General features: G+C 38.2%; 1 protein-coding gene across 1 annotated transcript in view; it reads left to right on the top strand.

Annotated features, from left to right (window-relative positions):
• Nucleotides 1-26,036, top strand: part of AKAP13 (A kinase (PRKA) anchor protein 13) — a 281,731-nt gene that overhangs the window by 57,879 nt on the left and 197,816 nt on the right. The window contains exon 4 of the mRNA XM_011996449.1: nt 7,743-7,926. Coding sequence (XP_011851839.1) covers nt 7,743-7,926 — 184 coding nt within the window. The remainder of the gene's footprint in view (nt 1-7,742; nt 7,927-26,036) is intronic.

Raw genomic sequence — 26,036 nt, 5'->3', positions numbered from 1 at the left:
GATTTGTCCTTTTCTTCTTCTTTTTTTAAGTATAGTGTCCAAGAAACTTCTGTCTTGCTAATATTTAGAGATCAGAATATTTGACATTATATAAGGTGTGAGTGCCTCTTCAGAAACCTGGTGATGGCCTTAATACCTCTAGCTCCTTCCATTTCTGTATTGATACGGGAATGTGTATTCTGACTGCCTTTCACAAAGTGTCAAGATAGTACTGCGTTAGTTATTTGTGGGGCTTATGGTGTTTTATGGTTTTGTTTTGTCTTGTTTAAAGAGGGGTCCAGGAGTTGGATAGTTTTGTTTATGTTACCATGATTAAAAACAACTATTAGAAACAGCAAACATCTGAAACTTTGGACATATCACTTCCTCTCTCTATTTTTTTTTTTTTTTTTTTTTTTGGTATGGAGCCTTGCTCTGTCACCCAGGCTGGAGTGCAATGGTGCAGTCTCGGCTCACTGCAACCTCCACCTCTTGGGTTCAAGTGATTCTCCTGCCTTAGCCTCCCAAGTAGCTAGGAATACAGGCACATGCCGCCATGCCCTGCTACTTTTTTTTGTATTTTAGTAGAGACGGGGTTTCACCATGTTGCCCAGGCTGGTCTTGAACTCCTGAGCTCAGCAATCCACCCGCCTCAGCCTCACAAAGTACTAGGATTACAGGTGTGAGCCACTGCGCCTGGCCACTTCCTCTCTTTGGGCCTTAACTTCCTTGTCTTTAATAGGAGGGAATTGGCCAGCTTTAATATTTTTTGTACTGTCAGTGTACTGGTAAATTTTCTGTTGCACAAAATTGCTCAAGCAGTGCTAACAAAGGCCAAACCAAATTTGAACACTTAAGGAAGGAAATACATATTAAAACCACAATGAGATATCATTACACATTTATCATAACAGCTAAGATGAAGAATACCAAGTGCTGGCAAAGATGAAGAACATCTCTTATGTTGCTTGTAGGAATGCAAAATGTATAACCACTCTGGAAAAATCTGGCAGTTTCTTTTAAAGTTAAACATACACTTAGCATATGACCCAGTAATCCCACTTTTGGGTGTTTATCCTAGAGAAATGAAAATCTATAGTTACCAAAAAGTCTGTGCACAGATGTGCTCATAGTAGCATTATTCACAATCATAAAAAACTGGAAATAACCCAGATTTCCCTCACTGAGTGAATATAGAAGCAAACTGTAATATATCCATACAATGGAATACTACTCAGCAATAAAAAGAAGCAAACTGTTGATGTGTGCAACAACTTGGATGCATTTTAAATGCATTATGCTAGGAAAATGAAGTCAGTTTCCAAAGGTTCCATACTGTATGATTCTATTTATATGATATTCTGGAAAATGCAAAATTATAGAAAAAAATAACAGATCAGTAGTTGCTAGGGGCTGGGAGTAGGGGAAAAGTCTGACTGCAAAGAGGGATCATGAGGGAATTCTTCGGATTGTTGGAGTTGTTTTGCATCTTGTTCGTGGTGGTGGCTATAAGAATCTATGCATGTGTTAAAACTCATAGGAGTGTACACCCCCAAAGGTGAATTTTATTGTACATATATTTAAAATAATAGCAAAAGAAAGTGTGTAAGTTAGTTGTATATTTTGCATGGTGAAATGGATGCAAGTGACTTGATAGAACTGTCTTTAAGTCAACAACTGGGATCAGGAATCTGATTTTGTGTGCTCAATTCACATTCTGCAGTTTAAATTGTTCTATTAATTGTTGATTGGAATCTAGGAACACTGGGTACAGTAAGGGGAGAGTAGCATCAGTTAAGAGTTCATCGTGCCTGCTGTTGAGGGACGAATGTAATGGAATAGTCTGTTCACGTGAATGAGTTGAACATCAAATACTTTTAAATAGGTATTTAAAGGAGAAAGGTACAAAGTAACCATGATGCCTGAGGTAATACAGATAAATAAGAAACCTTGTTATGTAACAGGACTTCTTGCTGTTGAAAGCTAGGATGTTTACAGGTATGCTAGCCTAATACTTATACAAAATAGTATGTAAGAATTATGGCTAATCCTCCTTCTGTTATAATTGTTCAGTTGCAGTGCTTTTTAGCTTTCTTCAGGTCAGTGACTTCTTTGGAAATTGCTCAGATTTCTCCTCAGAAAAAAATGTTTATAGTTGCCTACCTGCACACATTTACATATGACAAATTTCTTAAGTCTCCCTGAACTTCAGGCATGAGCATGAAGTTAAGAATTCTGGGTTTAACTTTGCTCTTGCAAAGTGGGGAAAGCAGGGGCATTGGAGTCAGTCTGTTTGCATCCTGGCTTCATTGCAAGAGTTTGTGCAAAATACTTAATCTCTCTGTTACTTAATTTCCTCAATCTGTGAAATGGAGGAAAGTGTATTCTGATAATGTGTGCTAGTTTGTGAGCTATGCATTTTGAATGTACCCTTTAGAGACAAAAAAACATTGATGTTATGCTTGTTACAAAAATTAATCTTCACCTTAAATATGAACAGGAGGGAATTTGTTCATTTGAATCTTCCAAATGTTCTCTCATCCCTAGTTATATAAACAAGCTTCTGCGTTGTACTGTTTGCCACAGTTCTGCCTTAAATGCAGGTGATAAGGATTCATCTGGGTGCAGTGTGAGTGGTGGGGCAAGGACATTTTTTCCTCTGCATTTTTCAAGTCTCACTTAGTTTCTCAGCTTGGTGGTTAGTGAAAATGGTAAATTAGGAGGGTGTTTTCCCTGAGAGACCCTTGTGCAGTAGCAATCAGCATAACTCCCAAATAATGTCGGGTGGGCCCACTGCAGACTTGCTCTAGAGGAAGCAGGGAGAAATGTCCTGGGGGAAATCTTCATTCTTATTTACTCATGATATTGTATAACCAAGTGAAAAAAAGATATGATCATCTTTGGGGGCAAGAATTCTCCCCTCAAAGAGAAATTTGGGTGGAGAGGTGGAAGACAGGTTTAGGAAAAACTACAGTAAGAACAACCTGTGTAGAATTCCCAATTCTATGTATCTGATGTTGGTTAATAGGTCGCCCACCATAATCTTTTGATGATTCAGTTCCCACCCACCTTCAGAGTGTTTGATAGCTTTTCATAAAAATTTTTTCTTGGCTACATTAGTGTTTGTGTATTTTTTCAGCTATTATCACTGCTGAAAAGAAAATAACATATTTTAAAACTGCTAGTGATTTTTTTTTCCTTGGCAGAAGATTAGTATTTATTGATCCCAAGACTAGTAGTGGCAGGAGTTGAATTCCAAAAGGTTTTGTTGCCTCTCAAACCTTGTTTTTGTTACGAGGTTACAAGTCTCATTTTTCCACAACCGCATTTTCTCACAGTGGCCTGTTCTCCTTCCTTTCACATGCAGCTGAGAATTCCTGCGTCATGTGGACTTTCGGTTTTTTAAGAGGTAGTCCAGAATAGTACAAAGAATGGTGATTTTGGAATCATAGGTATAGATTCGAAGAGTACTGTGAGCAGGGCTTGCTGGGTGGATTGATGGGGTAGAAAAGTGGTCCTTAATTATTGTACTGATCTCAGAACTTAGAACATTTTACTTAGAGAATCTGACCATTTATAAAAGACACAACTCTCTAGCAGGCTTATCATGCTTGAATACCTACTAGGCACATCGACTTTTTTGTAGATCTGAGGGAAGGTGTGTGACAGGTGTGTCTAGCATATAAATAAATAGAAAGCAGGACATGAGACATTTTCTACCTTCCTTCTCTGTGGATAGAAGCGAAGCCTACAGACATCTTTCCACTTAAGTATGGTTAAACAGGATAGCCAGCCAACATGGGGTCTATGAAATAACATTACAGCATAAAGAAAAGGGTAAAGTATCATAAGTATTCAGATGGAAGATTTTCCGAGTATGCTTTCTGTAAGAAACAAAAAAATTTAGATGATATTTCCCATTTGTCCTTTAAAGAACTCAATAAAATCAGATTTGTTATTAAATTAGAAAAGGAGACAGCAAGGAGAAAAGTAGGTTTTGTGAGTATATCAGTCAGTATTCAAGTAGAGAAGCAGAACCACTAAGAGAAATAATATGTTAAGATTTATTATAAGGAATGGTGCCTTAGATTGTGAGGCCTGGCTAATAAGTCCAAAATTTGTAGGGCAGGATGGGGAAGGAAGATCATGGGCAAAGTCAGCCCACCAACATGGGCCAAAATATCATGTGAGGAAGGGGAGATTGTGGGTGAGATGGAGCTCCACAGGCACAGGCTAGTGCTGTCCTCCACAGGTGGGATGGAATCCCTTCTCTCCAGGGGAAACCTAAACCCTGCTTTTAAAGCCTTCCAGTTGATACAGTCAGGCCTACCCAGATAATCCAGGATAACCTCCCTTATTAGATCAACTGGTTAGGGGCTTTAATTACATCTGCAACAAAGCTATTGTTATGACGACAAGGATGGAAGGGGAGTGAGTTGGCAAAAATGATGCAGACATCCAGAATCCTAAAGCACAGTTAATTCACACTGGGGACAAAGGACCCAATTGATACTGTAGGAAAGGCCATTAGTGATCTAAAAAAACAAAGTTGAATAACTCAGAATACAGAGGAGTACTGATGTAGAGAAAAGAGAACAGAGATTGATCCTAAATTATTGAGCTCTACAGTCTAAATACAAAAGGAAGAAAGCAGTGATGGAAGCTTTCATGCTCTTAAAACAACACAGACTAAAGGAAACTACATTCATATATTCATTTGTTTATCCCTTTGCACCTTGGCCTCTTCTACAAACCTAATTCACGTGACCCCTGAATCAAAAATGTGTGAGGAATTAATGGGAGAATACCTAAAACTGAGGGTATATGCATGCAGTGGACTACTCAGCAATGAAAGGAAATGTACTACTGCTATGTGCAGCAGTGTAGATGAGTCTCAAACATGCTCATCAAAGAAGCCTTACACAAGAGTATATATTCTATGATTTCATCTATATGGAGTTGTAGGACAGGCAAAACTAACGTAGGTGAAAAATTCAGAACAGTGGTTAACTCTAGGAATAAGGAGGAGAGGAATAACTGGAAAGTGGCACAAAAGAACTTTTTCAGATGTTGGTAGTTTTCTTTATGTTGATACAGGTTTGGGTTCACATGTATATGCATTTGTCAAAATTAATCAAATGGATATACTGTACCATTTGCATTTCATTTTATATGTATAAATCACCTAAAATTGTAACTACATATTGAATGCTGGTTAATTATATGCACGCTGAAGTATTTTGGGGTGAAGTGGACTGATATCTTCAACTTATTTTGAAATGCATAAAAATAAGGTGAGTGGATGGGGAAATAGAAGGAAGAATGGTTGGATATATATAATAAAGCAAATATAGAAAAACATTAATTGTAGGATCTAGGTTGTTGAGTGAGTGTCTGGTTATTTGCTGTGTAATTCTTTGAACTATGTGTACGTTGGAAAAGTTAATAAAATGTTTGAGGAAAACATAAAAAGGTGCTTTTTAAATCACATTAGCTTAGCTTGCTTGTATGATTGCTTGATTTTGTCTTTGTGGTTTTATTTCCTAACAAAAAGAAACAGGGTGGAGTAATGGAAAAGATTTTTTTTTTTTTCTTTTTTTCAAGACAGAAGAACTTTCCATTTTAAATCTTGATTCTGACTCTGGGCAAGTTATTCTATGAATCTGCCTTCATTTGCACAGTGAAGATAACCAGGTCTCATAGGGTTACTGTGAAGATAGAATGGAAAAAGTTGACATAAACTGCCTAGTCCAGTGCATGGTGCATAGCAGGTCCTCACTACATTGTTTTCTCCTAATCTGTTATCCTCAGAAAGGGTCTACACAAAAGCAGATGTGGTACCAGTTGCTAAGACTTTAAGAAATTGAGAGAGGATGTAGTACAGAGGTCAGGGCATCAGCTTCTGAGCAGGCGCGTGGCCGTAGTATTGGGATTTCTACTCAAATGCTGAGCTGACTCAGAACAAATAACAAATCACAAGAGTGGTTGTGGGAGGATGGTAAAGAAACAACTGATTCAAGGTTGGAAATAACTAACCTCTAAAGAATCACGGATTTTCTAGTTAGTGCCTCATTAGCTCTTCTGTTTTTGATAAGGATGTCAGAACAACTGTAAGACACAAGTTAGATGGTGCTATTTGATCTTTTGTGAGGATTCTATTTGTCCTTTTGTCTGGCCTTGCTACCTGCTCAGAGGTGTTGATTATTAAAATTTGTACCTGCACATGTAGTTGTTGCTTCTGGGGCATAATCTTTCCAGCCACGTGCCTCTGGTTAAACACCCTATAAATCCTGAATTGGTCCGTGCATATACAGTTCTGTAGGGAAAATATACAATATGAAAAATTGTGCTTCCAAGGAAATTTAACTTGGAAATAGAGATACCAGACTAATACACAGATGACATTTGGAAACAGTATAATTCAGTGTAAAGTCACAGCTTCAAAAATCTGTTGATTCCTTTGTGATACTCATGTATAGAAGCATTTGAGGACTTCACAGTAAGGAGAAAACCACTGGGGTCCAAGAAGTCTGAGTGCTCAGTGAAGAAGTTTAGACCCGTGAGAAGCCATGAAGAATGAGAGATGATAGCTGAGGTGAGGCAGGCACAACTTCAGGGTGCCATTTCCAGCTCCCTGGAGTTGAGTGTAATACAGCCTTGTGGGGCCATATGTGGCATCCCTGCAAAGATCTTAGTTCCTGTCATCCTAGGTTGGGCACAGAGGACTGCTGAGGAAGAGAGTATTGCTAGTGAACCTTGAATGTAATTTGATGTCCCAAGAGGACAGTGAAGAGAGCAGGGAAACGGGAACTGGGATTTAATGAATATCTACTAAAGCCAGTCATAATACTAGCATTTCACCTACCTCTTCTCATTCGGTACAACTCTATGAGTGAGGTGTTGGTATCTCACTTTAGGGATGAAGAAAGTGAAGTTCAGAGATGTTACATGAATGGCACTTGGTCACACAGATGGTAAATGCCAGATTCGAACCCAGATTTGTCTAACTACAAGCCCTTATTCCATCACTTTCAGAGTGACTCACTTTACTAAGAGGGAGCCTTTATTTCAAGTGAAATAAACATTTTCCTTTCTGCAGTTATTAATGGATTGTCTTAAAGTCAGTCTTCCTTATTGTGCCAGAAGATGCATTTCTTCCTCTCATTAAACAAATAAACAAAGCTGGCAGTGCCAGAAATTTGATTTGCCCTTATTGTGGAGGAATAAAAAGACCCATGTGTACTGAACAAGCAGAACCTGTTTTTAGTGTTTAACTAGCCAACTCCTGTCTGGGTGTTCTTTTAAAAAGTAATTATACCATTTATGATACACCCATTTAAGTCCCAACAGCTATTCCCCCTTGGACCTCATGTTGTGGGGCTGCATTTGCTTCTGTTATTATTATTTGAGTAAAAGAATGTGTGTGGGGGTCACCTTTATATGCCTGCCTGTGAAATTGGTTGAACAAACACTGTATATTAAAAAGTCAGAATACAGAAATGGCCTGATGCTCTTTTGCAGGGCTGTGTTCAGTTGAAGATTTTGTGTCCTATACTTTCTCAGCTTTTGTAGCTTTGTTTTGCCTTTACTTGAGGGCTGATTCTATCTGGCCACAATAAAGCTGTTCACACTGTACATTGTAGCTTAACTTTACAGTCTTAGGCGCTTGGAGACAGTGGTGCTTACATAACTTGTCTTTATCTTTGTTTGCTTTTTGTTTTTATATTTTCCTCACTTATGTTCCTTTTCTTCCCCATTTACAGATGCTGGCCCGCAAGAGACATTGATGCATTTTGCTGTGCGACTGGGACTGCTGAGGTTGACGTGGTTCCTGTTGCAGAAGCCAGGTGGCCGCGGAGCTCTCAGCATCCACAACCAGGAAGGGGCGACGCCTGTGAGCTTGGCCTTGGAGCGAGGCTATCACAAGCTGCACCAGCTTCTAACGGAGTAAGTGCTCCTTCTCCTTATTTCCCTCCTCTCATCCCCAGCCCCACCCCCGATTCATAGGAGTACCACCCACTTGGCATCTCAGTGTGTGTTTGCCACAAATTAAAACCTCAACTCTGTACCTTGCCTTCTGCTGGGTGTTTGTAAGCTTGCTCCTGCTAACCACTTCATTGTCTGAGAGAGAAACGTAAGTCACGTTACCATTTTCTCTCTCCTCTACCTTCCTGCCTTCTTCAATTCGTATCTCTTACATTTTACTATTTTACTCGAAAGTCAGAATGAGCCTTGTCTGTGGAGGTAGCATAACATTACCAATGTATACAGTTTATCCTGCTTTAGTACAAGAGGAAACAGATTTCTTATATATTTTTTTCTGGTATATCTTTAAGACTTGAAAGAGTTAATTGGAAACTAGTACTTCCATATAATAATTGCATACAGAAAATATGGTAAACAGTTAAGTTTTGGATTGAATGTAATTTCTGTGAATAAAATTTGAGAACAGTGGTTTCTTCATATGAATGGCAATAAAAAGCAACTGAATTGTCCTGGAAATGTGCAGTAGGAAATCCTGTCTGTCTTTGGGCTCAATTATTGTATGTCCTGACTCTTTAAAGAGTTCTCTGGAGGAAGGTTGTTAATCAAAACATTTGAAGAGCGCTCTTTTTTTCCTGTATAAATAAAGAAACAAATGCACTAGAGCAGCCAAAAGTTTTTATTGGAATGTTTATATAAAGAAGTTTCAAGAATAGTTTCTGTTGTTTAGTATATTTTTTATTAGTTTTGTGGTTATCATCATTATCTTTTCCACCACATTATCTGAACAAGTATAAACCCCATTGGATCTATGTTCTTTAGCAATTGAGGGACCTGTGCAAATTGAGTCAGTATTAGCAAATTTTCAGATATTTTTCTCATGCCAGATTTAATTTGTGCTTTATGTTTTACCATTTTTAGCCGTGTATATAGTCTGGAAGGACCAAGAAGAGATCTCAGAATGTAATGCTACTTACGGTTATATAAACAGCTTTTTCTTGCTTCACTTGCCAAGCTTATAACTTTCCCCATCACGCTAAACAGACGGTTCTTTGCAGAAAGCTTTCTGATGGGTGCTCCAGATACAGTGGTGGTAGGAGGGGCACTTATCTCAAGTGAGCTTTGGATACCTGAGCTCTCCTAAGACAGTATTCCAGGGAGTGATACGTTCTACTCCTTCACACTCCCCATCTGGCCAATGATTGGATTCATTCTACTGTTAGCCTTATGGCTTCAGGAAGAGAGGCCTTGTTTCAGAAGTTGAAACAGTTAACTCCACATAACTATTGTGAAGTTCAAATGCATTTCCTCTAAATTTGATTTTTTGCTGGGAAGCAGAGTTGGTTAAGGACTGCCATCCAAATGGGGAAATAAAGTGATTACAACAGCTTCATTATATCCTTGGACGGGATGTCACAAGACTGTTATTGCAGCACAGCTTTAAGGAAACTAGAGTGTGTTTGTTCTTAGACTTTTTTTTTGCTTGCTTTAAAGTACTACTTCTGTTACATGTGGGAAAGCCACTTACCTCCTTTTGAAGGGAGACTGGTAAGGGAAAACCAACCTGAGAAATCTCCAAGTAGAGGACCCTGATAGGAGAGGATGAGCACCTTGCTGCAGATCTAGTTCTTTACTTGAATTCTGGGATGTTACAGTTCTGAAGCTTAGGAAAAGTGCTGAGTCATAATTAGCAATTAAAAAATGGAAAGGGGGCGATTGTCCTAAATCACACAGTCTGAGTGTGATTCTAGTAGAATTTGGTAGAATTTCAGTTGTTAAAGGATCAAGAATGATCATCATTTTGTTATTGGTTTTCTTTTCTCCTTTCCTTCCCCTTTCTTTTCCTATATACATAACATAAAAATGGTTAAAATCGTAAATTTTAGGTACAGCATTCAGTGGCATTCAGTACACTCACAACACTCACAAAGTTATGTAACCATCACCACTCTTATTTCCAGAACTTTGTCGTCACCCAAACAGAACTTCCTTTCCCCCAGCCCCTGATAACCTCTGTTCTCCTTTCTGTCTCTAAGAATTTGCCCATTCTGGGTACCTCATATAAGTGGAATCATGCAATGTTTGTCTTTCTGTGTCTGTCTTTCACGTAGCATAATGTCCTCAAGGTTCACCCGTGTTGTAACTTGTGTCAGAAAAATAATATATATTTCAAAATTGCTAAAAGAATATATTTGTTACCACAAAAACATAAATAGCTGAGATGATGGATATGTTACTTAGCTTGATTTTATCTTTCTATAGTATATACGTAGATTAAAACATCACATTGTACCCCATAAATAAATTTATATAATTGTTATTTGTCTGTTACCAAACACACACACACACACACACACACACACACACACACAGCCAAAAGTGGAAACAACCTAGATGTCCATCACAGATAAATGGACAAACAATGTGGTATATTCATATAACGGAATACTACAGCCTTAAAAAGAAAAGATCATCTTTAACAGATGAAACTGAGATCCAGAGAGACAAAGTGGTTGGATTGGGATAACAAGGTGGCAGGGCCGGAAATGGAAGCCAAAAGGCTGTCCAGAGCTCTTTCCTTCCCCTCCTGGGATTCTTAAAAAGTGGCCCAACAATAGATTTCATGGGGTCTGTATCTCTTGAAATTATAAACGTTTATGCACATGTTTTTCTGAATAAAGCATTTGTTGGTGAGATTCATGAAGGGGTTTGTAGAAATTTAAGAATTGCCACAGTGTATGATGCTGTCTTTCTAATAGTTTATTAACTTTTGACTTTGCGTATCTTCTTCCCCATCCTGCTTTTTAAAAATGAAATTGTCCACATATAAGCCTGCCTCTTTTATTGCCTCTTTTCAGTTAGTATGAAATTGAAGTATGGCTATGTACATTTTACATTTATTGAATAACTAGTTACATTCTACACTTTACTGAAAAGTCAAGCTTATTTAACCCCATTTGTAGCCCTTCCAAAGTACATTTGTTGTTTTAATTCTTTGGTGCTTTACCTTGTTTTTTGCTTTTTAATTATTAAGTGGGGAGTGGAGAGCCAGAGTATTGTGCTGGTTAGGGCCCAAGTTCTTTTTGTGTTTCTTTGTTCAAGGCTTATTTTGATTGCTAGTCTATTTTGATAAACCAAGTCTTACTTCTGTGAAAATTATGATTAGCCATTCTTGGACATGCAAGGATTTTCTAAGACCTATCCCTTTAGAAAACGCTTGAACTTTATATTAAATCGTACCAGATAGTAATAACTACTCAGGACATTTTTTACAGTTGCCCTTTTTTGTAACCCATGATTGTTAACTTTCGCTTAGTTCAGTGTTAGGGAAGGCAGAGCTTTTGTTGACTTGCTGTTTCGCCTTAGCTTATATTTAGATATTACATTATGAATATGAATGCATTTGTGATCTGAAAATTCATCTTAAATACATTGTATTTAAGTTTTGCCTTAAGTAAATGAAAGAATTCATGTAGGGAGCATAACTCAGTGATTGACATATATGTTATCTCTTATTTCCCTTTCTTTAATTTTCTGTCTTGCCTGAGAAATCTTAGCCCCAGAACAGTACCCAAAACATGTAGGCCTACTTCTCCTTTAGTTAGACAATCATCTCCTCTGATTTGAGGCCCCCACCCATCGTCACCTAACTAGTTAGTGATGAAGAGAATAGGTAAAGACCCCAGTTTGCAGGCTCTTGGTTTCATGATTGCTAGGAAGCGACAATAACAGATGAGCGTGGCATTGTAGTTATCTAAGAAGAAAATATTAGAGGCAGATGTTATTGGATCTGGCTGATCTCTTACATGTCACAAAGTAGAAATCTTGGGATGTGGATCACCCATGTTGGGGGTAAGAGGGAGCTTGAGAGTAAGAGGAGGCTCCAGGTAGTGACTAGGTGTGCAGACTTGGAAGTCAAACCTAGGTTTGCATTTTGACTCTGCCATTTGCAGCCTTTCCTCACTAAGCCTTGATTTCTTCATCTCATAAATAAAGGATAATACTGTCTACTTCCTGGATGATAACCCAGTCTCTAGTGTATGCAATATGAAAAATTAGGGCTTATTTGTCATACAGATTTTGGTTATTTTTGTGGAGCAAATAAAGGTGCTATAAATATTTCAGCTTGGAGAAAGATGGTAGTATAGTATGGTAGAATTGCTTACGGATTAAAAGCTTAATTAAAATCTAAGCCTGTCTACTTAGTAATTAGTGTGACTTGGAAAATGTCACCTATCCACTGAGTCTCATGTTTCCCCTCTCTAAAGGATAATACCTGTTCTGCCTACATCACAAGGTTATTTAAACTAAAGAAAGATTTGTGCAAATACTTTGTTAAACTCTAAGATACTCTGAACGTTTCTTATAATTATATATTAATAATAATAATGACATCAGTAAAATTAGAGTTAATTGATCAATGAAACTCAAATTCCAGTTGATTGGTCTACCAGATACCTTGTTTTGTAATATTTCTTGTAGTTCTCTGTGAATTAAAGTTAGTAGAGAGATTGGAGAATTGTGGTTAGACTGGCTGGTTTTGAATCCAGGGTCTACTTCTATGAAACTGCATTATTTATCTTGGGAAATTCACTTAACCTCTCCAAACCTCAGTGCATTTTTTTTTTTTTTTTTTTTTTTTGGTCTCACAAGAAGAAGAGGACTATCTTCAGTGGGTTGCTTTGAGAAATAAATCAAAGAATTCATGGTAGAGAGCATAATTCAGTGATTGACATAAATGTTACCCCCATTTCCTTTTCTTTAATTTTCTTTTCCTTCTAATGCCTATGTCAGTTTTTCATACCTTAGGGAAATTTTACCAGAATCTTGTAGTATTTTAAGCATCATTTGAATATCCCTAGTTGATATAAGTTGGAAATTATTCCCTAGTATAATAGATACTACTTTAAATAAAATCAGTTTGGCCCTCTGATACATGCTGTGATGTTGATGCCTGTAAATTAATGGAGCAAGGAATTCTAGATGGATAAAGAATCATTTACAATCCTTCCACCCTTATAAGAAGAGTATTTCTTTTAAGAATTTCAGCTCTGGAGTGGTGGCATACAAGTGTTGAAATATTTCAATTGCCATAAGAGCCAGTTTAAACATACTTGTCCTCATAAATGTCATCTTATTTTTAGTATCAGCTGAACAAATCTTCATTTATTGAATGCCTATACTGCCCTAGAAACAGTTTATCTGTTTATGGTTTCTCATCTGTTTATGGTTTCCAGTCTATGTGTTTTTTGAGGAAAACAAGGTTCTTATAATAACTATACATTTATATTACCCATTATATGACTTTTAAAGTATGGTTGATTACATTCAAGCTACCATTTTACATAGGGTAAGTATTGTCATCTCTGATTGATTGATTGATAGATTGAGATTGACTATCGCTGTCACCCAGGCTGGAGTGCAGTGGCATGATCCTGGCTCACTGCAGCCTCTGCCTCCCAGGTTCAAGCGATTCTCCTGCCTCAGCCTCCCAAGTAGCTGGGATTACAGGCACACGCCACCACGCCCGCCTTATTTTTGAATTTTTAGTAGAGACGGGGTTTCACCATGTTGGCAAGGCTTGTCTCGAATTCCTGACCCCAGGTGATTCACCCACCTTGGCCTCCCAAAGTGCTGGGATTACAGACGTGAACCACTGCACCTGGCCATCTCTGTTTTATAATTGAGGCCAGAGAGGTAAAGTGACTTGCCCAAGGTCTCGGTTCACAAGATTGCAAAGTAACGGAACCTAAAGTCCACCGATCTATCCAGATTGAGAGAACACATGTGAATGATGAACACAGACCCAACCTGACAAGCACTAGTTACTCAGTCATGATTTACTGTAGTAGGCACTGTTGGCCCCTCTCAAAGGGTTTGTGCCGGTAAGTTCTCAAGTCCTTCTTACAAGACACTTACACTTGAAACCTAGGTGTAGGGTTAGGTGGTAGAGTAACTGCTCAAGAATACATATTTCACAATGGAACCAAGTGCTATTGAGCAAGATGTTCTGCCAACATAGTAATTTTGCCCTTTTAGATTTGAGTACTTGACAAGTTGAGTCCTCAGTAGCCCATCTGGTACAAAACAAGTTTGGAGACTTTGCTTTTGCATAGTAAAGCAAAAGATGAAACAAATATACAGACTTATCTTAAAAATAATAACCAGAGAGGCAGAATTTGGGATAACTTGACATCTGGCCGAAGTCCCATTCATCAGTCTGTCCATCCCTTCGTATCTGACCTCCTTTGTCACTGTGTGATCTAGGTCTTTGTGTCTTGGTAAAGATAAGGTTGTAGAACTGAGTGGAAACTAGAGAATGGGGGAAGACACTAACATTTATTGAATATTGAATACCTGCTTTGTATTATGCACAGTACTACCTTGGTGCTTTACGTGTGTTTTCATTTAAAACCTCTCAGCAAACCTCAGGTAGGCTAAAGCAGCTTGTCCAAGGCCCATATAGTTAGTCGCTATTTTCACAGCCTGTCTTTAGGTTGTATTCGGATTTATTCATAGAATTATTTGAGGAGGCATGGTTGGTAGCTTACTCAGGCTTTTAACCTAATTAGTTTATGATGATTAATACTCTGGTTCTCAATGCATTTTTTTCCCCCTCAGTTTTCAGCTGGGAGACTTCAAGAATTTTGACATTTTACATTTTTTAAACCATTTAACTAGTAATCTCAGGATTGCGTATCTGGCAACATGCTAGAAAATTGTGAAATGTACTTCCTGAAGATAATATTGTACTTATAGAGCAATTTATTGTATTCGTTGCTAGGTGTTTTGTGTAAATTCTCATGTATTTATCCTCTCCCCAACCCTTTGAAGGTGGGCATTTTATCTCCATTGCACAAGGAAATATAATAGCCACAGCTGGTAAGTGATGGAAGAATAATTTGAACCAGATTGTAACTCCAAGTCTCATGAACTTTCACACTCCCTTGGGCTTTCTAAGAAGATGAATAGGAATTGAAAGTTGGTTGGAATCACAAAGCCATTCCAAGTATCTTGTGTTTCCATACACTTCTTTTCTCTCCCTGCGGAATGACATATATATACCGAGCAAGATATGTGTTTGTTCTTGGTCACCATATAACATTTAGACTTCAGAGTGGTCAGAGTTGTGAAATAACACTACTTAATCTGTGGTAACAAATTATCTATGGCAACAGCATGTGATTTGTTTCTGACTTCACTCCAGGCCTACGTGGAAGAAAATACAGACCTGGAATATAGGGCTTGATAATCATGTGTGAGAAAATGAAGGATCAGTTGATGGCACCTTCTACTCTTTAAAAACTACATATGATTTTTACTTGCTCAATTCTAAAGTTTTCTTAAAGGCATACCAATAGAAAGCATGACTTCAACATTTTACCTGCTTTATTATTGGCAGAAATAGAAGTGATTGGGGAAACAAGGGAAGTGATTAGAGAAACAAGAAAAAAACTAGGTGTGTTGAACAAACAGTTTCGCTAAAATCAATATTTGGCTGAAGCAGAATATCACCAGCATAGAATGAACTTACGTGATACAAGAATAAATATGAGGTAGTAAAAAATACAACCAATCCTATACGTTTATTAATATTTACCTGTTCTGTTTTGAAAGTTTAACCTTATAGTAGGAGAACAATTTCTCAGCATTACCAGCTTCTAGATTGTTCTTGATTCATTAAACAGCATATGCAACTTCTCCTAGCACATCAGTAATGTATCTATCTAGTTGAACTACAGACAGTTGTAATTCAGGGAAATTTTTCAGTAAAATGTTCTAGAAGGAATTTTGTGTTAGGATTCTGGATTTAATAAATCACAAAAATCTTTTAGCTGCTGAAGTTGGTTATTGTGTAATAATCATTTTGGCAAGGTTTTGTTTAAATCTTTAGTGTCCATAGACATAAATAAGCAGCAGTATTCTTAAGTATTCTTACTAAAGCCTATTTTGTTTCATTAATGAAAACAAAATGTATTTGAGGTACCTAATATTTTTCCTAACACTTTTAAAAAATACATTTATATCTGGATTGAGGATGATTTATCATAGTTTTTTGGCTTTTTTTTTTTTTTTTTTTTTTGACAGAGTCTTGTTCTGTCGCCCAGGCTGAAGTGCAGTGGTGCAATCTCAGCTCACTGCAACCTCCGCCTCCCAGGTTCAAGTGATTCTCCTGCCTCAGCCTCCTGAGTAGCTGGAGCTACAGGCGTGTGCCACCATGCCCAGCTAATTTTTTTGTGTGTTTTTTCACCGTGTTAGCCAGGATGGATTTATCATAGTTTTTATACATTATTTTGGCCATTTTTTCTTATAAAATTTGGAGATGGCAATGTTGACATTTTGCTCTTAATTTTATTCTTATGTGAATGATTTTCAAATTGAACTTACCCTCGAAAGACCATGGCCTAAATGGAATATCTGCAATCAAATGATTCTTCTCCTGCCTCAGCCTTCCGAGTAGCTGGGATTACAGGCACTTGCCACCATGCCCAGACTATTTTTTGTATTTTTAGTAGAAACGGAGTTTCACCATATTAGCCAGGCTGGTCTTGAACTCCTGACCTCAGGTGATTTGCCTGTCTTGGCCTCCCAAAGTGCTGAGATTACAGGTGTGAGCCACCGTGCCTGGCCTAACATCTGTAATTCTTATACCATTTAAATTTTGATAAACATTTGTTGGCTTAATAAAGATAAAATGTTCTTCCTAAGGTTATCTAGCTGGTACACTGTCTCTTAATATTCATTTTAACTGTCAAACTATCCATTTGAAAACTGTTTAGTTGTTTTTGCATATGACATTAACAGTTTTTACAGTCACTGATTCTTGTAGCATTTTATTCTTATAGTACATATTGTACACTTTCACTGACCAATATAATTTCTACATAAAAAGCACATAAGGAGATTTGTACTTTAAATCAGGGGTCCCCAACACCTGGGCTGCAGACTGGTACTGGTCCATGGACTGTTAGGACCCAGGTTGCACAACAAGAGGTGAGTGGCAGGCGGGCGATCGAGCATTACCACCTGAGCTCACCTCCTGTCCAGTCAGTGGTGGCATTAGATTCTCAAAGGAACGGGAACCCTATCGTGAACTGCATGTGTGAGGGATCTAGGTTGCATGCTCATAATGAGAATCTAATGCCTGATGATCTGAGGTGGAACAGTTTCATCCCAAAACCATTCCATCCTCCCCCCACCCCCATCTGTGGAAAAATTGCCTTTCATGAAACTGGTCCTTGGTTCCAAAAAGGCTGGGGACTACTGCTTTAAATTATGTAGAGAATGCTTACATAGTACTCCTTATCTTACTAGTATTTCTTGTATTGGTGGTGCTGCCTCACTGATAATGGTGGTAACCCTGTAATCACTTAATCCTTGTTCAGTAGGTATCCATCTCTTTGGCCTTAAAAATGGCAAAGCTGAACTTGGGTGCGTCCCTATTGTTTAACATCTCTATAGGCCTCAGTTTCTTCATCTACAAAATAGGGAAAAATATGTACCTCATAGATCTGTTAGGATTAAAGAACATGTTTATAACGTTCTTAGGAGTTTAGATATCTCTTTATTTGGAGAGCTAGGAAGGACAATTCATTGGAAATATTTCAGGTTCATATGAATATGACATCTCTTTTTAACCACCAGTTTCTGACTTACTGTTTTCTAGTCAGCCTCACCCCACAATTGTAACTATCTCTTGACCTAGTGGGGAAACTGAGCGCCATTTTCCTCACAGATTTTTGGAGGATAAATAGTGGTAGGTGATGTAGGGGTAGTTGCCTGACAGTTACCCCACAAGCAAGATTCCCTTACTTTTTTTTTTTTTTAAAGTCTAATACTTGGAAGTTGCCTTCTTTTTTGGTTCATTAGAATTATACCAGCCCTCTAGTATACCACACAGTCACAATATATCGATCATTTCAGGTGGCCAGACAGCTAACACTTTGCATTCATGTTCATTTTATCCTCATGACAAATTTAATATTTTCACTTTACAGATGAGGAAATTGAAGCGCAGAGAAATTTAAGTATTCCAAGATCACAAAGATGGTAAGGTCAGAGTAAGGAATCAAACCAACTCTGTCTGACTTTCCAGCTTATGCTCTAACCATTACCTTATAAAACTTTTTTTGTTTAAAAGCACAAAATTTAGAACAAAGTATTCATAGACAGTATTTGCTCAAAGGATGTGCCTTCTTTTTCTTTGCACTCTCCTTATGCTAATTATTAAGGCGAGAGTGGCAGTTCTATGTTCCCCGCCCCCCGGCAAAAAAAGGAAGGAAGAGAGGAAAACTAAGTTTCAGTGCTAAAATATCTCGTGGCCCTGGGTATGCATGAATGCATATCTGACCATAACTAGCCTAGCAGTGAGATCCCTTCAGATAACTAAGATACATCATTTTGAGGTGGATTAGCTATCCCTGAACCCCTACCTCTTTCTGGCATTTAGCCTCTCCAGCTCCATTTGAGTAGAGTTGTGGTTGGTTTTGTAGAACTCGTTAAGGTTTGGCACTATTATGGTGATGTGGTTTTGAGAAGATAATGCAATAGCCCTCAAAGAAGGAACTACGTGCTGCAGTTCCTTGTCAGAAGTAAACTTGGAGCGAAACACGCCTTTAGGAGGGGTGACTAGGCTGCTTTCCTCTACTTTTAAAGCTGTAGTATGAAGCCAAAACTAAAAGAGGATGGGCTTGCGATATTCGTGGTGCTTGGGCAGCCAAGTGTGAGTATCAGCTTCCAGATCGATGCTTTGTGAATCTTCATTGTTTATTCTGACATTTTCTCTGGCCTTTTGGTATAACTCAAACTGAAGCATCATTGAACTTCCCTGAAGAACTAGTGTTTTTAGGATCCAAAAGTGTTTTTTTTTTTTTTTTTTTTCTGCAGTTAAGTTAATTTGACTGGGTTTTTATATATCTGTTAGCATAAAACCCCAATGTTTTCTTGAGTTGCAGCATGCTAGGCAAGGTAAGAAGGCAGAGGTTGATTGGTTGTCGATAATTGCATGGCAGATAGAATGCTAGAAAATTAGTTGAAACTCATCCTGGGCTTATTGAATTTTGTTGTATAATGTACATAAACTGTGGACACTCGGTTTGAATACTGTAACCTTCTCTCTGAGAAGTGACTTCTAATTTGTGTTACTTTGCAGTTGAAAAACTTGCTTTGGATTTTATAAAATTTATAACAAAAACCCTAATATATTTTATTAGCTTCTGATAAATATTACATCAGATATCCAGTTAGTATAATTTGAATGTGGTTTGAAACTTTTTTAGAGGTAAGTTTCTTTGTGGATAGTGGAAGATGGCACATAAGTTTTAGAATTAGGTCTGGGTACAAATTGTGGCCATTTCACTTACAGCTGTGAATGAATTCTTGGGGAAATTATCCATTAAGTCTCAGTTTCCACACATGCAGAATGGAAATACACTGATACCTGCCTCAGAGTTTTTGTGAGGATTAAAAGTAGATAATAAACCAACAACATAATTGTTTTATTATCATTATCAAATATGTACTGTACATAATTTTATGTTCTGTACTCTTATATGACTGGCAGCACACTAGGTTTGCTTTCACCAGTATCACTGCAAATATGTAGTGCATTACAACATTATGACAGCCGTAACATCATTGGGTGATAGGGATTTTCCAGCTCCATTATAATCTTATGGGACCATCGTTCCATGTATAGTCTGTCATAGACTGAAACATGGCTAAGTAGCACATGACTGTAGTAAATATTGTTAGCATCCTTCTTTTGTTTTTTCATTTTTGCCTTCCTCCCTTCAATGTTTTCTCACCCCTCCAAGAATAAAATCCTAGCTCCTACCAGGACTCACAAAGCTCTGTGAAATCTGAACCCGATACAACTCTTGAGACCTCATTTCATAACACTTTCCTCATTCGCATTGCTCTCTCTGCACAGCTACAGTGACTCTAACCTCCCTGGCCAGCTTATTGCCACCTCAGGATCTTTGCACTTGTGGTACACATTGCCTGATGTTCTTGTTCCCTAACTCTGCATGCTGGCTCTTTCATACCATTCAGGCCAGTTATTAGGTCACCTCCTCAGAAAGCTCTTCTGAAGAAGCCACCATTTCCAGTCAAAGACATTTTCTACCATAAGCACCCGTTTTATTTTCCTTAAATGAAGATTTGGATTTGCGGTTTAGACTACATGCAGAGTAAATAAAAATTCTCTACACACTTTTGCTGTAAATGTCTTCTGGGATTTTTGTATATACACTTCCCTTTAGAGAATATGTGCATTTGAAATGGTTTTAAGATATGAGTGTTCAGTAGAATACCTCTTAGTGCCATTTTAAAATGTGATCTGAAGAAATATTTTGCTTTTATCTTTTCTTTCTGCTCATTAATTCACATAAACTACTACACTAAGTTGCTTTAGAATGAATAGATTGCTTGGAATGAATTTTAAAATTTATTTTTTAACCCTCATTTCAGCCCTTAGTTCTGTGAAGCCTTGGTTGACTTGCCTAAACACTATTTATCTGCAGAACCTTGGCCTTGTTACTTGAAGATTAAATATGATATTTATGATGAAAATGCTCTGAAAAACTAAATACAGCTTTACAATCGTATTATATTTGTTATGTACTGTGATTTGTTCCTGATATTTCACATTTGATTCAGGGAAATCGTGTCAACACATTACAGAACCTGTTTTGTTGTTGTTTTTGTTGGGTGTGGGTTTTTGTGTGTTTTTTTTTTTGTTTGTTTTGAGATAAGGTCTCATTCTGTTGCCCAGGCTGGAGTGCAGTGGCCCAGTAATGGCTCACTGTATCCTCGACATCCTACCTCAGCTTCCCCAGTAGCTGAGACTACAGGCATGCACCACCATGCCCGGCTAACTTTTGAAAATTTTTTGTAGAGATGAGGTCTTGTACGTTGCCCAGGCTGGTCTAACTCCTGGACTCAAGTGGTTCACCTGCCTCGGCCTCTTAAAATGCTGGATTAGCTGGACTATAGGTGTGAGCCACCATGCCCGGGCGACAGAACCTCTTTGTGTGATTTTTTTTTTTTGAGACAGAGAGTCTCACTCTGTCGCCCAGGCTGGAGTGCAGTGGCGCGATCTCGGCTCGCTGCAAGCTCTGCCTCCTGGATTCACGGCATTTTCCTGCCTCAGCTTCCTGGGTAGCTGGGACTACAGGCACCTGCCACCACGCCCGGCTAATTTTTTGTATTTTTAGTAGAGACGGGGTTTCACCATGTTAGCCAGGATGGTCTTGATCTCCTGACCTCGTGATCCGTCCGCCTCGGCCTCCCAAATTTGTGGGATTACAGTCGTGAGCCACCGTGTCCGGCCTCACAAACCTCTTTGTAACATGACCGTTTCAGCTGATATTTGGATGCTTTTGATTTTAATAGCAATAACAACAATAATAAAGACTGGGTGAGACTGAACTTTTAAAATACTCTTGCTATTGTTAAATTGGTTTTCAGCTTTGCTCAGGCCTATATGAAGTTTACCTTTGGGAGAAAATGAAACCTTGTCCAATGGGTCTATAGCTTATACCACATGCCATATTCCTATCTATGCTATGCTTCTCTCTTCTGCTAGTAACTTTTCTCCCTAGAACCTGTGCACATTAAATTTCATTTTTCCAGTAGTTCATTTTTAGAATCTTTGCTTCAGTGATGAATTGGAAAATTTAAAAAAATCTAATTTTTCATAAGTAATTTGAGAAGTTCTCTGACCCACCTTACCTGTTTATTGTGCAGTGCTATTATTAGGGTGAGTAAATCAATGTTACATGTTTCTGCAAAAGCAACAAATTACAGGAGAAACATGAGAAAAGTCACATGTAGTTTGTCCAAAAGACATTATCTTTTGATGAGGACCTATTTTATTAATGTAACTGTTTTTAAGTAGGATAATCAACTTTAATTATAACTCACAAAAAGTGCCCAATCAGGTCAGTGGGCTATATAAAAATACTCAAGGTCATTAGAAGCTTCTTGGACTTGTTGAATATGGGTTCTTTTCTTGAATTTTAGTGATAATAACCTCATACATAGTTAAGTGAACTTCATGCCTGAAGATGGGGGTCCTGCCCAGACAAATGAGCAAAAATTCATCTTTTTTTCTGAACCGAAAAAGCTAGTTTACAGAGGGATGACTTCATTGTGATTACAGTTACCAGTTTCTGTAAGTATAGAACACATCGCTTGTCCACTAAGTTGGAAGCTTGTTAATCAGCTGACTTTTAACGTTCACCATTACACTGGAGTTTTGGGTTCATACTTAGTTCTTAATCTTTCTATCATATTTAAGTTTCTCATGATCTTCAGGAATAAAACTGAAAGAAATGGTTGTGCATTCCTTTCTCTCCTGGTTCTGTTATTTAAAAATGGGTAATCCTACAGGGTTTCTGTTTGATTTTGTTTTGTGTTTTTGCCCCACGAGAAAGCTAAAGAAACTTTTTGACCTTTTAAAGATGAGTGTGTACTCCTCCCTTCCCTTTCCCCTCCCTCCTCCTCCTCCCTCCCTTTGCCGTCCCCTCCCCCTCATTTCTTGGAAATTTGACTTTCTTTTCTGTCATCGGTTTGAAATTACTTTATTCAGTTATATCATTCTTTCCAAGTTTCAGCTTATTTTGTAAGCAGTTCTCTTTTTTCCTGTTCTCATTACCACTGTTGTTGATCTTGGTCAGCAGGGGTAATGTTCTCACTTTCAAAATAATTCTCAGGGGCCTGTGTTTCTCAGCCTCACTAAGTAGCATGAAGCACTGGTTAAACGGAAGACAGTTAAGTAGCTAGTAAGCCAATAACTGTCATGGAATAGACAAAGACACACAAGTTCTGACATGGAGCAACCTAGTTTGTGTATAAATACAAATTTAAGTAATATTTAAATAGAAATCTCTTTCAGTGGTCCCCAATTATTATTTTTTTTGGCACCAGGGACTGGTTTTGTGGAAGACAATTTTTTCATGGACCTGTGGGAGGAGGGGACGTGATGGTTGAGGGGATGATTCAAGCACATTACATTTATAATGCCCTTTATTTCTATTATTACTGCATTGTAATATATAATGGAATAATTATACAACTCACCATAATGTAGAATTAGTGGGAGCCCTGAGCTTGTTTTCCTGCAACTAAACAGTCCCATCCAGGGGTGATGGGAGACAGTGACAGATCATCAAACATTAGATTCACATAAGGAGCGCACAGCCTAGATCCCTCGCTTATGCAGTTCTGGATAGGGTTCACGCTCCTGTGAGAATCTAATGCCACTTATAACTTAAAATCACTTAGATACCCTGAGTCATCTGGGGAGTGAGAAGGTTGGAAAAGAGAAAGTACATTACTGAGTGAATAAAGATTATCTGGGATTGTTTCTTAGGTGAGGATGTATTTGATGTTGGTGTTGGTCTAGAGTGAACTAAATATAACTGCATTGGAGCCTAAGCTCAGATGTCTGCCTCATGGTTTATTTCTCCTGTATTCGTTTCAAGGAGCTCCTGTGATACCTGCTGTCTCCGTCTCAAAACAAAAAACAAAAAACAGAAAAAAAACAGTAAAAATAAAATAATCAATTAATTCTCCCTCTTGCTTGCCTGTCACCTAGTCTAGAGTGCTGTGGTGAGACCATAGCTCACTGCAGCCTTGACTATTCACCTCAGCCTCCTAAGTAGCTAGGACTAGAGGTGTGCACCACCAGGCCTGGCTAATTTTTTTTTTGGAGAGAGTGGAGGTGGTCTTTCTGTTTTGCCCAGGCTGGTCTTGAACTCTTGGCCTCAAGCAGTCTTCCCACCTCAGCCTCCTAAAGTGCTGGGAACACAGGTGTGAGTCACTGCACCAGCCTATTTATTTATTTTTAATAATTAAGTTGTACATAATAATATTCATGAGGCCACGTAAGAGGCCACCTCCATAAGACAGGTTTATTTCATTATCAGATATTACCTCCTACATTATAGAATTTTTAATAACTGTTGCAGCTCATCCTCCGTTTTGTAGTCTGATAATTTCACTTTGTCATATTTTCTATTTCTATGGTCTTTATAAGTATTCTTGAGGCCCTCTTTTGTTTATTATGAGTATTTAAATTATTCAACTAATATTGAATATTAATTTCTGATTTTTAAAAAAATTTAATGAGTACTGGAGTGAGCCTTATCTTTTACCTACTGATTTTTTGCTGCTGTTAAATTATTTCCTTAGGCTAAATTTCAAGGAATTGTATAATTAGGTCAAAGGAAATGATGTTTGCAACTCCCATATTCATTGCAATGTGGCCAGTATTAGCTCTGCTTTTCTTTTTTAGATAACTGCCACCATAGATTGCTTTAATGCAGTGTTTTACAACTTTGGCTGCACATTAAAGTCTCTGCGGGAGCTTTAAAAAACACTCATGCCTGAGGACCACCTCTAGGGATTTTGATTTGATAGATGTGATATGCCATCTGGACATAAGGATTTTTTTTTTTTTTAAAGACGGAGTTTTCACTCATTGCCCAGGCTGGAATGCAATGGCGTGATCTTGGCTCACTGCAACCTCCGCCTCCTGGGTTCAGGTGATTCTCCTGCCTCAGCCCCCCAAGTAGCTGGGATTACAGGCGCCTACCACCACACCCAGCTAATTTTTGTATTTTTAGTAGAGACAGGGTTTCACCACATTGGCCAGACTGGTCTCGAACTCCTGACCTCAGGTGATCCACCCGCCTTGGCCTGCCAAAGTGCTGGGATTACAGGCGTGAGCCACCATGCCCAGCCTCTGGACATAAGGATTTTTAAAAGCTCCCCAGGCTTTCAAAGTGCAGCTAAGGTTAAAAGGTTACTTTAATGAGATTGAGCTTAACATTGCGTCTGAAAATTGATTCCTTAGAGTTATTCGTTGAATCAGGTTGGTGGCTTAAATCTGATTCAGTAAGAGGAATCAACTAAATACCTTGATCATATCAATAAATATATACATGTCTGTCTAGTAGAAAATTGATTTAACTTTAATTTTTACTAATCTTGTGAATGTTGGTATATTAGATATTGATGCATGTATAACTAATGTAGTGGCAGTATGCTGAAAATCACTTTTTCAAGATCTTGAAAGCAGTACAGTAAGGTAGAACTAAAAAAATACAACTTTGGTTATTGGAGTAACGTAGTATTCCAGAAGTTATGGACTCATTGAGAAAGGGAGTGAAGTAGCCCCTCAGGATAAAAAACAAGAGAAAAATGACCATAGACACCATGGACTACTAGCTGCTGTACCCATATTCATAGTGCACAATGATCTAGAACTTGCATACTAGTCTCTCAAAATGTGTATTTGTAAAATTTATATATAGTTTTTGTTTCGTCTGTCTGCATTCTCTGCTACAAAGTAGGCAGCAGAGGTAGGTATGTGTGGTGGTTTAGATTGTTGACCCAAATGCTGGCTGACTCCATTACTTAGTTACTACATTTCTCACAACTTCAGTTTCCTGACCTGCAAATTACGGTAATAATATTCTCCTTCACAGAATGATTAGGAGAGTAAATGAGATGATGTGTACCAAATGCACAGTTCAATATGTGATACATTGTTAAGCAGTTGATAAATATTAACAATAAAAGGATGTGGTTATGTTGTGGAAATAGAAACCAGTATTTAATGAGTACTTACTAGTAGTATGCATATTAAGAATATATCTTGGCCAGGCGTGGTGGCTCATGCCTGTAATCCCAGCAGTTTGGGAGGCCGAGGCGGGCGGATCACCCGAGGTCAGGAGTTTGAGACTAGTCTGGCCAACGTGGCGAAACCCCGTCTCTACTAAAAATACAAAAATTAGTCGGGGGTGGTGGCAGGCACCTGCAATCCCAGCTACTTGGGAGACTGAGGCAGGAGAATCGCTTGTACCTGGAAGGTGGTGGTTGCAATGAGCCAAGATTGTGCCACTGCACTCCATCTTGGGTGACAGAGACTCCGCCTCAAAAAATAAAAAAAAAGAATATATATCTCTGTCCTTATATCTTAATATCTTACTCCTTGAGCCTCTGTAAGAAAACTGCTGTTATTCCCACTTTCCTTTTCTTTTCTTGTTTTTTTTTTTTTTTTTTTT

This window comes from Mandrillus leucophaeus, unplaced genomic scaffold, assembly GCF_000951045.1.
Source record: "Mandrillus leucophaeus isolate KB7577 unplaced genomic scaffold, Mleu.le_1.0 Scaffold514, whole genome shotgun sequence".
In the NCBI taxonomy this organism is placed as follows: domain Eukaryota; kingdom Metazoa; phylum Chordata; class Mammalia; order Primates; family Cercopithecidae; genus Mandrillus; species Mandrillus leucophaeus.
The sequence above is the reverse complement of the archived record's forward strand: the minus strand, read 5'-3'. Positions and strand labels throughout refer to the sequence as shown.